This window comes from Carassius gibelio, chromosome A7, assembly GCF_023724105.1.
Source record: "Carassius gibelio isolate Cgi1373 ecotype wild population from Czech Republic chromosome A7, carGib1.2-hapl.c, whole genome shotgun sequence".
Classification (NCBI taxonomy): Eukaryota; Metazoa; Chordata; class Actinopteri; order Cypriniformes; family Cyprinidae; genus Carassius; species Carassius gibelio.
The window spans coordinates 19,440,646-19,457,298 of NC_068377.1; the positions used below are offsets into that span (position 1 = coordinate 19,440,646).

At 37.4% G+C, this 16,653-nt stretch overlaps 1 protein-coding gene across 4 annotated transcripts in view; it reads right to left on the bottom strand.

The window, feature by feature from the left end:
* The window catches only part of phkb (phosphorylase kinase, beta), a 67,577-nt gene that overhangs the window by 8,432 nt on the left and 42,492 nt on the right, over positions 1–16,653 (bottom strand). For all 4 annotated transcript variants that reach the window (XM_052601438.1, XM_052601437.1, XM_052601440.1 and 1 more), the window contains 6 exons: positions 8,251–8,306; positions 7,471–7,564; positions 3,426–3,509; positions 1,750–1,854; positions 1,441–1,523; positions 1,275–1,365 (listed from right to left, as the gene is read on the bottom strand). In XM_052601438.1, coding sequence (XP_052457398.1) covers positions 1,275–1,365; positions 1,441–1,523; positions 1,750–1,854; positions 3,426–3,509; positions 7,471–7,564; positions 8,251–8,306 — 513 coding nt within the window. The remainder of the gene's footprint in view (positions 1–1,274; positions 1,366–1,440; positions 1,524–1,749; positions 1,855–3,425; positions 3,510–7,470; positions 7,565–8,250; positions 8,307–16,653) is intronic.

Below are 16,653 nucleotides of genomic sequence, written 5' to 3' on the forward strand. Positions count from 1 at the left end.
TCAGTTGTTAGATGTAATTTTTTTGTTCAGATCAAAATTGTATTTCACAATTGCAAATTTAAACTGAATCTTTAAAGCAGAGTCTAAAAATACATATGGTCTTTTTATAAAATACATTTTAAAAAGACTCAACAAGCACTTGAACCCCCCCCCCCCCCCCTTTACTCATACCGTACAAAAATTGTTTCAATAATGTTGAATGTCACAGGGACTAATTATCGTAAATGCAGATCCTAATGTGTTCTGTTTAATATATATATATATATATATATATATATATAAGGTTTGCATATGGGGATGTCTTCTTAATGACAGCTTTCCTAAAAATATATCCATATTCCAATATATCGACTTGCATACAGTATCACAATTTATCATTATATACTGTATCGTATCATCAGATTCTTGCTGATACACAGCTGTAATATTTAGCTGAAAATGTCTATTTTGCTCCCGGAATGAGATTTTTACAGGGGAACCCCCATCGAAATGTGATTGGGCTAGTTTTGGGTTAGTTTTGAGTAGCTATTGGGTGGGTTTTGTTGCGATAACCTGACATCCCTGCTCTGGACCGCATGACATGTCCATATCACTTCGCCAAATGATTTCTGTTATTTCAAAGATCTTACAACCGCACAATAACCAAAACAACAAATGGCCAGACAAATAAATATAGTAAGCAATATGATAAAACAACATTTCCATGTTTTGCAACATAATTACGCTCTATTATGTAGGTAAACCACATATCCTATCTCTTCAGCTCTCTCTCCCTCACAGATGCACATACTGTACATAACTTACAGTGCAGAAACATACACTTACGTTGTTATCGCTACTCTGGCGATTTTATTTTAAAAGCTACATGATATTTCTCACAAGCAAGGTAACAACGGCGCTGTCGAACTATTTTGAAAGACAAGAAGACTCAGAGAGGTAACATACAAACATTTTTTAAAAATCTTACCAACCCCAAACCTTTGAATGGTAGTTTATAAGCCAACTCAACAGGAATACCTGTAGTGAAGTCTGCAGTCGTGTGTTCAGTCATCTGAACTTTACTGTCAACAAATATTTTACTGACTTTAAATAATAATTTCAAAACCATGCTTTGTTATTTCTCATATTTCCCATGTCTAATTAAATTTCAGAGAACCATAAATTCATATTTTAATAATACTTTCTCAGGTAGGAAAAGGTGGGGAAATGCTGGTTGTGGAAGTCAAAAAGATTTTCATAAACAGTAAAATTATTTATTGTAAAGAGCAGCACACCTGAAGTCTGTCCACGTGAACTTTGACTCCTCCAATGTTTCCCTTCTTAAAAGATGCCAGCATGTCCAGTATCGGGTTGAAACGGCTTCCCCTAGCAAAGAAAGAGACTCATTTCTGTACCTCTCACAAACAAAACCAGGATCTGGCTGATGGGAGAGACTCTTACTTAATGTTGTCCTCTCTGATAAGTACTAGAAAGAGAGGCCGGCCTGGCATCTTCCAGTACTGCTTAATAAACTGCAAAGCATTCTACAAAACACATGCAAACATAAACGCATTAATAGAGTGCAGACAGCAGGAGAAACACTCTGTAACCCTGAGGGCTGAAACTGATGATTTATGGGGAATGTTTCTGTCCATTGCCCTAAAGTTTATTCTTCTTTATATAGAATGACAGACAAAGTATGGGACATAAAGTGAGCCCTCTTCTTACATTGTTTGAGGAACCAGTGAGGTGTGATATCACCAAACTCACCTTAATATCATCTATCAAAAGCATGACATCCTGGGACAAGTAGAAGTCGCTAAGATCGAAGACAATTGGATAGCAGACCACAGTCTTTCCAAGGATTCGATAAATCTAAGGGGGAGAGAAATGACCTCATGCGTTACATGCAACTTTACCTCAGACAGCATATGAAAAACACCATCCATTCTGCACAGACAGACATATGAACATCCCTCTAACTCTCTCTGTATTTCTGTGAGAAGCTGCATACTGCCCACTACTGTCATACTAACCGTAATCGATTCTCCAACAAATACAGAGGATAATTACTCTGGAGTTCCTACATTTATCTTCTCCAAATGTCATCATATTTAAAAACGAAGTAGGCCGCGAGGCTCAGCAGAATTTGGAACAGAACAATAGACTTATAATCAATCATCTATAATTCATACAGACCCAAATCTTCTGCCGTAAGTCTGAAGGTCTGGCTACACAAGGCTATATGCCAAGTGATCATAGCTGTGAAGCTCCTAAAAAAGACACTACAATTACATTAAAAAAAGAAAAGAAAAATACCCATAAAAGTACTTAATGGATGCTATTTTCCAAGTCTTCGAAAGCCATTTTCTGGATTTGTGGAAAAACAATTAGCAAGATGTAAACACAAGAACTGCTTCAACTAAATCATTTGTGAACAAATCGGTCAGATACATGCATAAATCATTCAGTTTGAAAGTAAAACATATTGTCCAGTTCACTGAAAATAACATTTTACTGGAAGAAGATTAGTCAATACCTTAAATTTCAGTCCATTACCTTAAATTTCAATAACTTAAATTTCAGTGGGCCCTATTTTAATGATCTAAATACAAAGTGTAAAGCACACGGTGCAGGTGCGCTCAGGGTGTGTCCAAATCCACTTTTGCTATTTTAACGACGGAGCAACGGTTGGCTCGCCCGGGCGCATGGTCTAAATGGGTTGTCCTTATTCTCTTAATGAGTGTTTTTTGTCCGTAACGTGCAATAAACCAATCAGAGTCTCATCTTCCATTCCCTTTTAAGAGCCAGTTGCGCTCGTGCCATGACAGATTTGCTATTTACATGGCAGAATTTGGCAAGCTCAAAGACAGAACGCGTCTCCGAAATGAAACGGAACTGGAGCGAGCAAATAGATAGCCTAATTCTGATACATGTATCCATTATGTTTTATATATATATATAGCCTACAAAAAAAAATCTTAATCCTTTAATTTTTTGTATTTGGCATGTTTGTGTGCTGCTGTGCGTCCCTGTGTTTAATAAGCAGCGTGTACGCTCTTTAAATAACAAAGAAAAAACATTGTGGCAGATTTTAGACCAGGTTTGAGTTGGTCTATTTTCAGCTCATTAAAATAGCAATGTGCCAGAACACAGATCTTCTTTTAGACCAGCACACCTATGGGCACAAAAATGAGCGCAAATGCATTTGCTGATTAAACGATGTGAAGCTGGACGGGAAAATGCGAACGGCGCCGGACTGAAACTAGCAAACACACTTGCGTCGCATTGCGCCGGGTGTTTTATAGGGCCCAGTATGTTTCTCACACACAGCCAATGCATGGCTTAGAATATAGTGCAAAAAACTATTGCACACAATGAGATTTTTTCTTAGAACTGGAATAATATTTATTATCATAGTTTCAACCACAAAGAACACTTTTTACCTTGCAAGTGCCAATGCAGCCAACAGGTCTCTCCGGTCTCCCACTCAATCCGAGCTTCTTATTGATGGCAAGGAAGCGGTAAGCCTGGAAAGATCAAATCATACCCATTAACAACTAGAATACCAGTCCATTATGTGTGTAAAGGCATTGTACAAGGCATTATAGCACAGGAGCCATGTGTAACCATTAATTAATACCATGTATGTTTTGTTCAGTAGTTGATTCTGAAAGACTGATTATTTCCCTGGAGAAAAGGTCAACAAACCAGTCATGACAGGGTATGTGTAGGCTTTTGCATGACTGGTTTTGTTGAGTGGTGTGCTTTTTAAAGCAAAGGCAATGTTGAGTGAGATTTCACCAGATAAAACCGTATCCCATGGGGAACACCTGCTACTTTGATTATTAATATCCCCTCATTCCTGGCACAAGAATCAGCATAAGCCAGACAAGCCAGTAAACATTACAGTTTCAAGATGGTCAAACGCCACTGTAATATTTTTCACAAGGTCTTAGTGCCATTAATTAAGACAAAGAAATCTGAGCATTTAAGCCATTATTTGAGCATAACAATTTCACAACACCTCCTCCTGACCTCAAGGATGCTGCTCTCTTTCTAAGCATTACTAACTATTCATTTATCATTTAGATGATACTTTCATCTATCACAAGTTACAGTACACTTATTAGAGTCTCTGGTTCATTGGATCAAATCACAACCCTTTGCTGTGTAAAACTGTAGGAATAACCAGATTCATTAACTTTGCTTAGCAAAAGCTCACAATGTCGCTAAGTAGGTAGATTCTTCCTTACCCTGAGTCTAATAAGACTGGTCCTATTTTGTATATACATTTGAAAAGTGTTTTGTGTGCGTGTATGGGCAAAAACACTTTACATTCAAAGCTTTGAGGTAAGATATTTTTGTTATGTTTTTTAAATAAGTTTCTTGTGCTCATACAGTTTAACCATAATATTGTAAAGTATTATTACAATTTAAAATAACATATTTTCAAATGTAATGTTTCCTATGATGGCAAACCTGAATTTTTAGCAGCCTTTAATATTCAGTGTCACATGATCCTTCAGAAATGCTTCTAATATGCTGATTTGGTGCTCAAGAAACATTTCTGACTTCAGTTTAAAACGTGTAGATTGTGCTGCTTGATGAAGTACGAAAAGTGTGATATTTTTTTTTTCCAGGATTCTGTGATTCTACATTTTTTTCTTTGAAAGAAATTTTTTAGATTATAAATGTCTTTATTGTCATCTTTGATCAATTTAATGTGTCCTTGTTTATCAAAAGTATCAATTTCTGTCAAACAAATAAATAAATGTAAGAAAAATAATAATAATACTATCCCCAACCTTTTGAACTGTATTGTAATCGGTCCACGTTGAGAAATTTGGACTTACTATTAGACTGATTTTTCCTCTCCCAGTACCAGTGTGTAAATTTTGGGTTTGGCTAACAGCCACAAATTGAACCCCTTCTCAAAGACACAGTGTACTGACATCTTTATGACATTAGATGGAGCTCTATTTCTCTCTGACCTTCTCAGAATAACACTCCCGTACAAAAGTGTACTGCATACTGCATACTGATAAACAGAAAAAAATAACAGAACGAGCTGAATAAACCCTGCTGTGAAGAACCCAGCTCATATCCAACTGACACAGGAAAAGAGCTGCTAATTTAGACACAAACCAGTTGTCAAATTTTTCAAGACAGCTTTATGCTCCAGAACACTTTTTCTCTCGGTGCGGATCTCTGTACCTTGGAAAATTTGTGTGGAGAATAGCAATGAGGAGAAGACACAGCTGAATCGGGAGTGCCCTTCTCTCTAATCAGGAGCTCAACATGCTTGACACGAAACCTGCAAATGTCACACATGTTAAGCCTGAAGAACATCAAGAGGGGCAGTGAAGCCAGGCTGCTACAATAGCCAATACAAAGGACGTTCACGCTATTATCGCTTTCAGCAGCCTTGATGCTTGGATTAGAAACAGCATGTCAACCTCTGAACTGCTCTCTTATCTGCACTTATATTTTACGTGATTGTTCAAGAATACCAGGTTCTTGGATTTGTATACATTACGGATGCACAAAAGATCAAGTTTACAGCTGAATTACATCCAAAATGAAGTAATCATGAAAAGTGTTGAGGGCATTTAATTTAGCTCTATAACCACTGTGTAAACATTTTCTAAAGCATTTACAGCGATTGAGCACTGTAACCAGTCACAGAGTTAAAATTTGTATATAGTTCATATAGTTATATATGTATAGTTATATTCAGTATACAAAATTAATGTAGTTCATCTGAAAGGATGAGCAAGCTAGTTTGAGCAGTCTGATCCATGAATGTATTTTCAATCTTTTTGTTGTGGCACAGGATAATGAGTGCTGAAGAAACATCATCTGACACAAGCTGGTGTAGAACCAAAGCGAAAGACATCGACAGTAATTTGGAAAGATTTTCGATTTGTATGTTGCACTGCTCACCATGCAGACGGAGTAACAGCCAAAACCGATCGGAAGAGATTTAGAGAGTGTAAAAGACAGTGTAGACAGCTTCAGAGATTATATTGGGAGTGTTGCCCAGAGTCCGAAACTCTTCGTGGCACGCACAGTAAAAAGATAACTACAGCAGTGTTCCAGTATTTCTGTGCATAATTTGTTTAGAATTTGCTGATCAAAAATTTGAATACTGATCAGATGCCCAATGTGAAGCTGAACATGGACTCTTGCTTGAATTGATAGAATGGTTTTAATTATAAAATTGACTGAATGTGAAAATAATAGTATAATAATCAAATTACACTACCGTTTAAAATTTGGGGATCAGTAAAAAAAAAAAATTCCTTAAAAAAAAAAAAAAAACTTTTATTCAGCAAAGACACTTCAAATTGATCATAAGTGACAGTAAATATAACGGTTATATTTCAAATCTATTTTTAAACATTCTATACATCAATCATGGTTTCCACAAAAATATTAAGCAGCACAAAGAATAATACAAATGATAAATGTTATATGAGCACCAAATCAGCCTATTAGAATGATTTCTGAAGGATCATGTGACACTGAAGACTGGAGGAATGGCTGCTGACTTTGAAGCGGTAGTGTAAACCAACACAAATTAATTATTTAATCAATAATCAATCCTTTTATCAATAATTTAATAATAAAATGACCAGCAACTGACCTAGCGCTATTCTTCCTTTATAAAAGAAACATTCAAATGTGTATCATTAGGCAAATGTGATATTTCCCAAAAAAGGTGACAGCAATGAAGGTGCTGCATCTGATGTAAAGTAGGGAACCCTATCTAGAGAGCACCAGCTGTCTCTGATCGGTCAGCCACGGAGTTAGCATCCTTACAGAGGCATACTCAGCAGATCAACATTCTCTCTAATGGATACTGTAGCGCACATACACAAAACTGACAGCAGAAAAACATAGTCAAGAGAAGCAGATACTGCTGGGCTTCTAATTTCAAACAGCTTTTACACCTAACCGCAGTAAATTGCACGTTCCAATGACAAAACCTTACCGCCCACTCACACACCCACAGACAGAAGAACAAACATGTAAACACTATCACACACATTGCTCTGTGCACTCCCGATTACAGACAGAATAGGCAGGAATAACATTTAGCAAATGATTTGAGAGCCCTAAAAATATTGTAAAAATATGATTTATGATAAGTTAAATACGTTTAGACTAGGTTGGTCAATAAATGATTACTACATTCTATTGATATATTGTCATATTTAATTAATATTTTGCAAGTATTTCCACAAAGGACATTTATATCTCGGAGATAACATTTAAATCTATTTTCAGAGTCGAACTAAGTGCACTCTCGAGGTTCAATCCGTGGTGTAAATCTTTTAAGAGCATGCAAAAATAATTCACTGACTGACATGACTGATGTGCCAGTCAATCCACACTGACTAACAGTCTAATGGAGCGACTGTCACTGAGATTGATCAGTGTGGAAGATTTGTTTGTTGGCCAGTATGATGGATTGAACCGTGATACCTTCACCAGCTCTTTCTGGGGCCAGATCTGAATGGGCTCCACTTGCTGCGGGGTCTGAGTCTGGATGCCATAGGTGTTGAGGAAGACCTGCAATCTGAAAAACACAAGCAAGACAGACAATATTAAACATAAAAAACAGCTATATTAAAGATTCTGTGTGTAATTTCTGCACCATTAGTGGAATCAAAAAGGAATTGCAAAAATAATGACAAACGTCTAGAAGCCAACATTATTCTTTTTCTGGCTTGTTATCTTGAGATCACAATCCGTATTCTTCCATGTGTTTGGAAACAATCAATCTATTGCAATTCCATTTGGTGCAATTGTTGTGCTGCATTCTATCCCTTGTTTTACAAAATTTCGGTTCAAAAACAAAACCACATTATAGCGATTCTAGTTGTAAAAAAAATATTTCTTATTAATGTACTATATTGCTTTTGATTGGATGAACTTTGCAGGGAAGGTGAGGTGTTAAGTGGAACTTGTTGTTTTAAATGAATGTACTGATGGTTGAGTTAGACAAGTAATCCTGATTAATTTTTGCAAGGTGAATAAGGGGAGAGGTGGGTTAAGCGCTGGGGTGAACAATGTTAAATGAACTGCAGAGCAGGTCTGGCAGGGACCAGCTGGCCACATGACCTCTTTCACCTCCCCATTTCACCAGAACAGCTTTAAATGAGAGTGCTGATAGATGAAGGCTACCGAATTACCCAATAATTAGTGTGCATGCATCAATTAGACCACAGGACGAAGAGAGAGAGGCATGAGAAATGTACTTACCTTTGACTTTCTGCTATCAGGGCCACATGAATGACCACATCGTTGTCAATGGGACCCTGCAGGAAACAAGCAGAGAAGACATATTGGAAAACTTTGGGTCTCAAAGGCAAGGGCACAGAGTGTAAAATCCATCACCTGTGTGCTCAGGAATGAGTGACTTGACTAAAACTGAAGAAAAGAGAGAGGGATCTTAAAAGTGAAAGGAAAGCCAAAGCAGCTAGAGTATAACCAATGACTGGGGAAGTAATAGGGAAAAACATGCTTCATTGAGAGGGAGAGAAAGAGAGACTGCATCCAAAGTTGAGGGAGATGATGGTGGATCAGATACCTGATTCTTTATGCTAGCTCATTACAGTTGTTTGGGCTGGATGGTGCAGTAATTTTGCTGAGATAATGAGCTGCTGATTGCTGAAGGTTTAGGTTGGTTCATATCAATCAGTAACTAAAGCCCTCTGCCTACACACAGAGGAAACCCAGCCTTCATTTAAACCTTCCACTGCCACAACTCCAAAACAGCGTAAGAGCATCTTAGCAGCTAATGTGTCTTGCTTTCTCAAGATCACAACTTTGGGCTTCTCCAAGGTTTGCCAGACACTTCTCTTGCAAAAATGTATAGCACACATACAATATCCTTTCATACCTTCTGCTACACCTCCAAGAACTGTAATATTAACCCGCTAATATGTAAATAACACGCCTTCAAATGCACTAGGATGCATCAAACATCGGGATAGAGAGATCTATATGTCCAAATGGAAGACGGTATTATATTTATGATGCAGGCTGTTTGTCTTGACTGTTGTTGTTTGCTTCCCCTGAACGGGAGAGATAAGTGCTCGGTGAACAGGGCAAATCACAGCTTTGGGTTAAATGACATATTGGCACAGCCATTTTGTGGAGGCAGTGCAGTGAGTCATCACTAGGGCTGATCAACAGAGACTATACATGCTAATTCTGCCCTGTGTGAGGGAGGAGGACGCTATTTTGTTCAGGTGGATGGGAGCAGGTTCAAGCTACTAAAGGCTGAAATAAACTACAGGAGTGAAAGCTGAAAATTTCAACATGTTTTAACACACTATAGGCAGCATCAACTAGGAGATTCTGAAAATGGTTACAGAGAAAAACTGGGCATCAAACACTACTGAGGATCACACGATACCAGACGGTCAATTTGTTAGAATGCAGCAAACTCACAAAGAAACATGTGCCTTGTTGCTAGGAGACTCATGACAGATGAAAACATTACGTGTTCTAAATTTGGCTCAAAATATCAAACATGTTTGAAACCCTCCGACTGGATGGAATCATAGACTGAGGCTTAAAATAAAATATATATATATATTTTTTTTTTTTAAATCAAACTAAAAAATACCAAATCAAAAACTTAAAATGGAAGTGTAATGAGCAAATACTGTACATTTGTCAACTATACGTACAGAGCTGTTAAAAATAAGTGCCGGCATACCTCATTAAACTGGAATAGAAGTTAGCATTTTTCTTCATCTCAACTTTGACTTGCACATCTTTTCTCACAGCAGTGTAGTGGCTTTGTAGTGATGTTATAAAGAGATGGAAGTTTTATTGGAAGTGCTATGACTGATGGCAGACGGTGGTGTACAAAAGCCTGCAAATGCTTCTAGTGGTTACTGTTGGAAGCCTTCCTGTTCTCGCCAGACTCCTGCAGTCTCTCTCTCCTCACTGAACCAGCAGACAATACACTATGAGCAGGCAGCTCAATAGGACTGACAGTGATAAAAAAAAAAAAAAAAAAAAATGTTCTTTATTAATGTATCCGTTACCAATCAGTCAAATTATCTCCATTAATAATGTGGCTCCAAGAGCCTCACTGTGAGTCAAACAGTCAATATTTATCTCTAATGACAAATCAGTCAATAATAAATTGAAGGCCAAAACAACGGTTTCAAAAAAATAACAAATGAGGATAAAGGCTCTTGCGGATTTTAGCATAATCGTGCTGTATCTGCATAGAAGCACAAATAAGTCCTAAAAACAGCAAACATCTGAGACTTGTACCATGAATGATGGTAGCAGATGTTATTACCATGATACGCTGATAAATAACACATCTATTACCATGTTTATATTCTATGGTATTTACTGCTATTCAACTTCATATAATATTATGGCATTATGGTACAGACCTTAGTCGGTAGCACCACATTTCATTTTTGAGATGAATGAAAATGAGGCTGTGAGAGATGGAAGTACTTGGAGTTTATTAACGAAGCGATTGTTCAGCTGCATTGCACTGCATGCCATTGTAAGTCTTGTCCTCACAGCCTTTTTTTTCATCAGTGTTAAATCAATATGGCGTCTAACTTGATCAAGGTCTGAAGTCCAAACATGTTTTTGTGAGGGCAAATCATTTTAATATAGGACAGTATCTTTTCAACATTTGGAGCTTTCACAAATTCAGTGCCGTCATACGTTGACAGGCTTAGACTCTTAACAGTATCTAGGTTAAGTCTGACTGCGGTGTAAGCTGCCCCTGCATGCTGAGGAAATTTCCTATCTGATGTAAAGAGCACTTGAAAAGCCTCCCCATCGGCAGCTAAGTGATGTTTTCACAGAGTCTGGAGCTGCTGAAATCGAAATGGGATCACTAATGGAAAATCTCCATAGCTTGTGAGTGTGTATCACAAAGGTGTAGAAGTACAGACTAATGAAATGCTATTACTGCTGCCTCAGATGCAATATACCATAATACAGAGATCACATTTCATGTTATTACAACGTTTTCTTTTTCTGCAGACCGCAGCAACTACAAAACCACAAACTGAATGTAAAACTAAATTACACCAGTTTCGCTCATTTGGTTGTAAATATTTTATTTTGACAAATATCAAATAAGCATTTTTTTACTGAAAACATTCTTCTGATAAATGACTGCACACATGCTCTTTTATTCTATTCTTATTGCAAACTCAATAAAACTGTTAAGGTTCAATTCCAATCGGGGAGCCTTTTTTTTTTTCCTGAATCCATTTATGTGACAAATCAATGCAAACCTAATGGACTGTCTCTTGGAGATATGATGTGGATAAAGAGATCTGGCAGATCCACATTCGCACTGCAGTTTGTTCTTCGACTGCTCTTCTGCCAAAAGGCAAAATCATTAAGTGATGTGAACTGCTGCTCTCTAAGATGTCTAATGCTCCTATAAGGATCAGAATTTGAAGAAGCGTCTTTGTTAATGCACTGAGTCCTCAATGTTAAACCCTGCAGCTGGCAAGTTTGGGAGCTGCAGGTTTACACATTTCACTTGATAAAGCACCCCATCAAGCTGAGAGATGGAGAGAAACAGATGATTCTTAAGTCTGAGAACACGCTGAAAATCTGGGATTCAAAATTGAATTTAAACCTGGAAATAAACAAGAGGATTTAAGATGCTAAAAAAAAGCTATGCATTGGTCACAGACTTTTGGACCCCATTGTATTTACAAAAAAACTCTTTCCAGAGCAGAATGGAAAAAGTGCTTACTTTTTTAACTACATTCCACATCTTACAATAGAGTGAAGGGGCTCCCTATGCAACACAGCAAGTCTGCCACAACCACCTTAAAGAAATTGAAAAGGTTGGGGATTGGACTTTTGAGAAGGTGGGAGTGTAATTCTGAACAAAGGGCTTGCTGTGAATTCGATACACATCACCCCTAGTCCCTAGAAGGACTACAGATATATTAGATCTAGTCAGCAATAAAAAACTATTTATATTAAAGCAAGGCAGGTGAAAGCCTCAGGAGTCTGGTGCTTGTCAGTGGAGTTGTATGTGATATAATTCCCATAAAGATGCAGTGTGTGGAGTGAGAGGAGATGAGGAGGCTGATAACTAATACCTGTTGACCCGCTCCATGGGAAAGTCTGTGAAAGAACGGTTTCAGAAAAATCTTAGGACTGTGTTTTGAAACACACAGTCACTAGAGTAATTTGGAGGCAGATGACACAGAGCTAACCTTGACACTTTATTGCAATTCATTCCACAGGCTCCCAATCTAATAAGCATCAAACTTCACTAGAAAAATAAAAGGCTTTGGGTTCAGATGTTCTCACTGCATAAAGTGACAAAAATTCTGTTTCTATATTTTACTTTATTAAAATGGACTGACAGGTTATTGGGGCCTTTTATTTGTCTGGGTCTCAAGATGTCTAGTGTTGGTCTGGGTCTTGTGGAGGTCTGGTATTAGTTTGGGCCTTATTGGTTCTTTATTCATAAACCCTTAGTGTTTTCAGATTCAAATCTCATAGTCTCATAATTCTGTACATCTTGATTACTTGCCAGTTGGCTACTAAACAATGTTTAAGCAACATCATGCTTTTAAGAGGTGACATGAAAAGTCATAAGCCAAGATATTCATGCAGTGAAAAACACTCCAAATGTTACAGCATCAGAGTGACACTGGATTGGAATTCTCACACTACAAAGTCTGGAGTTATCAGAACTTGAGTGAGTGACACGTAAGTGATATCTTGCCACATTCTTCATGTCTGCTGGCTGTCGGTGATAAACATACAACACATCTGTCACCACTCAGCAGACATTTGAGAAACGACTTTCAGCTCAAACAACAAAATATGTTTCTGCACAGCCGTCAGCACTGAATCCCTCTGTTGCCTTGCCAAATGTATGGCCCTTTTCCTGCTCTCTCTTTAATATCTTTAACACATCATCGCTGTGAAGTGTTTTGCTTGTGTCTCTTACCATGAATGTTGTAACAGATATGCAGATCATCGATTCATGTGTTTAATTCAGATTTTCCAAATGAAACTCTTTTTGCACCAAGTGCCTGGCCTGGCGCCAGCCTGGCTGGACTTAAATTATTTACGATGCCCATGCGAGCTTCAAAGAAGAAATGAAAACCCCCAACCACATTTCAACACTGGAGACAAAGGAACTTTTCGTATAAGTTCCTTACTTTAATTTTATTATTAATATGTATTTTAATTATGTTTATGGATTGCATAAAATGGTTAATCCGTGTTATGTGAAGAGTATAAGTTGCAAGCTCATTCTTTAGGAAATGTCTCTCCTCACTTTAACCTCCTCAAAGAGAGCCACGTTTCTGCAACCCCCCATCTTTGCAGGTCGTAAAACTTTACGACCACACTGGAGAGGAGAGAAGCCAAATCTTCTCCCCAATGCATTCTATGGAATGAATTTGTTACCTGTTAGTTTTATGCTGTATAAATGTATTACGTATTCCCTTTTGGTACATTTAGATGTTTCCCAACATCTGCAGTGTTATCATGTGTTAAGCAAATCTTTCAGATGTAGAATTACACATATTTAATGTAACTTCATGTTTTGATCACATATACCTATTATGTTTAGTCTTGTTCTAATCGTCATGCTCTGACAGACCCATTTATCTAGAACCAAGTAAGGAAATGTATGTAATCTGAAGTACAAACTTGCTAGAAATATCCCTGATGGAATCGGACAAGCCCTAGATCTCCAGGGGGGGGGGGGGGGGGTTGTCTTTTCAGAGACAAAGGAACTTTTCCCTCCGTTTCAGATCGCGGACTTTCATTGGCTGTTTACGCGAAAAAGGGGCGTGAACCATTTCAAGCCATAAGAACGACCGAACAAGGTCCGCCTGCCTCTTCTTCCTCTTCTCTGTTCTCGGACACGCTGCTCTCCAACGTTGCTTCCGCGCGGCCATAGGCCGCGCTCATAGCGCGAACCCCCTCAGCACAGGGGCTGGGAGAAAAAGCCATTTTAATGGCTCCTTTAGAAGCTTTCGTTTTCGTTCTTTTCTTTTCTTTTCTTTACTAAGTTTATTCAACTATTCGCCTCTCCACGCAAGGAAGACGAATTCTGGAACAATGTTTGTTGAACCTTTCAAATACCGCGCGAGGACAGAACAAAGGACCACGTGCTCCACGCTCACGCCAAGAGCAAGCGCAGCGTGCACGCGCGTCACATGGCCTCCGTTTCATGGCACATGGCTGTTTCAACGGGAACAGCGCGCAAAGCTCACAAGCTCGACGCCGATCTCACGCCACGCTCACATTTGGACATTTTGCAAGTATCACTTTCTCTATGGAGATTTAAATGCTGCTTTAAAGTGTTGTTATGATCTGATTTGTTGTTGGCTTCCAAAAGTTACTGACTATGATTTTCATACCTGAGCTCCTTATGTGATCTCTCTCTCTCTCTCTCTCTATTTTCTCTCTCTCTATTTTCTCTCTCTCTCTCTCTCTCTCTCTCTCTCTTTTATTTGGATTCGTTATGTATTGTATAAAGCTTACTGTTTGTATTGTCGTACGCATATTTACTCTGTGTGATTTGTAGTTTGATGTATTACTAGTTTAATTATTAAAAACCCATATACTGACGATTGGCTTGGACTCCACCCCACTCACATTACGAGTCACTGAGATGTTGATCTATAGCTACAAGCTCTAAATTTAGAAACTACATTTATCATAAGGATAGGATAATATTTTCATGGCCAGAGAATACTTTTCCTTGAATTATAAGGCGTGATAACTTTATTGAAAATTGATAGGTCTACAGTGGTTTGCTGGACATACCACGGTTTGATTTGCAGTAATTTACAGTAAGAGATATCACAATAATTGATATGAAGAATGTAATATTGACATATTAATGAGTAAGTTACAGTGCCCTGTGATTATTTATTGTTATAGGCAATTGAGCTATTTTTCATAATCAATCAAATTTAATGTAACTGTCATCTGAGATCTAAATTAATCATATTCCTGATTAATTATTCAAATTCCCTATATATCATTTGAGTTAATTATTCTGTAAAACTCATTGTTGTTACATTATGGTGGAGAATGCGGGCATTTCAAACTTCGTTTTGTGAGCAATCAATCTATGTATATGGTTTTTAATAATTTCTGCACGTGCGCTATGAAATTATGTAATGTTACTTGTGAGATAAGTCGCAAAACGCGAACTCACTCAACTGACTGAGGCAAAAAGCTGGTCAGTCAGCACGCTAGATATTTGTAGAAACTTAACAGTACAGTCACTGTTATTTTTGATGAAAGTAAACTGCAGTATAATGTTAAAAGTATCCTGTTAAGAAAGACCAAAATCTTTTTACAGTGAAAACATTTTAATATGAATAATTAAAAGATAAAGAAATCTTTTAATAGTTGCAACATGTAAATCTGAACCTGAGCGATGTTCCTCTGATTCAGTTAAAAAGGCCTTGCTTATTGAATTCGTGGTAAACCACAATAATATTCAAAAATAAAACTATAAAAACTCCTGGTCTAAAATTGGCTTAGCTACCCGATTTTTAAACCTAAAACATTTAAATCATAAGTGCTATTTTGATAAATGTTTATTGGAGTCAACAGTTGGAAAATTCCTGTTTTTATTACAGTTGTGTTTTGGAAGTGAACGGATCCTTCTTCAACCTATGTTAATATAGCACCTCAGAGATTAAAACCTTTGGTTTGTTACTTGTGATTTTTGATGCAGAAAATCAGCCTGACAAACGATCAGATAATTTCTAAGTCATATTGAAATTGTAATTCCTCTATCTAAACACCAGAGGGAAGGCGTGGGTTAGAAATTTCAGGGTACGCCCTGCTTTCTGATTCCAGCTTGCATGAGTGCAAAGTTGCCATCCCGTGGCTGTTTCAGATAATGCGCTCTAATTGCTAATCTTTCCCCTTGATGTATTTAAATTAGATGTCTAAATTCTCGATAAATATTTGCATTTACAGCTTTGCTCGTGCGAATATTATTACAGGGAAACAAAAGAATGTTCCCTGCCTTTGACTGTTTACATTTACTTTGAGTTTAGTTCAAACATGATTTGAATTAAAATGTAATTGTTAATAGTGGAAATCTAGATGTGTCAGGTCAACTACGGTTTGACCCACTTAGAAGGTAAGCCATCTAGTGGCAGTCTCCTGTTAAATCGACTAACAGACCTCTGTCTTTTCCATTCTGTTTGAATTGCATGTCCACTTTTACCCTCTTTGATTAATCTCACACTGTTTGATTAATTTCATGATCATTAATGATAACTTACAAGCTATCAATGGTTATTATAGGATATTATTCAGATTTTCCTTTTTAATTCATACATGCTTATTTTAAATTTTGATTTAAACCAGTTTTGAATTTTTAATTTGAATTAAGTTTTCTGCTCAGCAGGTTAAAGACAGAGAAGCAGTACTTCCCCCCCCCTTGTGGTGAAAACCAGCTACTCCTTCTCTCTTGTTTCATTCCTTTTTTTTTTTTATTTGATGTTTATTATTTTGCTTCTCTCTTTTGACTTAGGTTATTTTGATAATTACCATTATTATCATAATTCATTTGTTTGGTTTTATCATGATTAGGTAAAGCTGTTACCTTTCCTCTCTACATATAGTTACTCAATTGATGTTAAACAA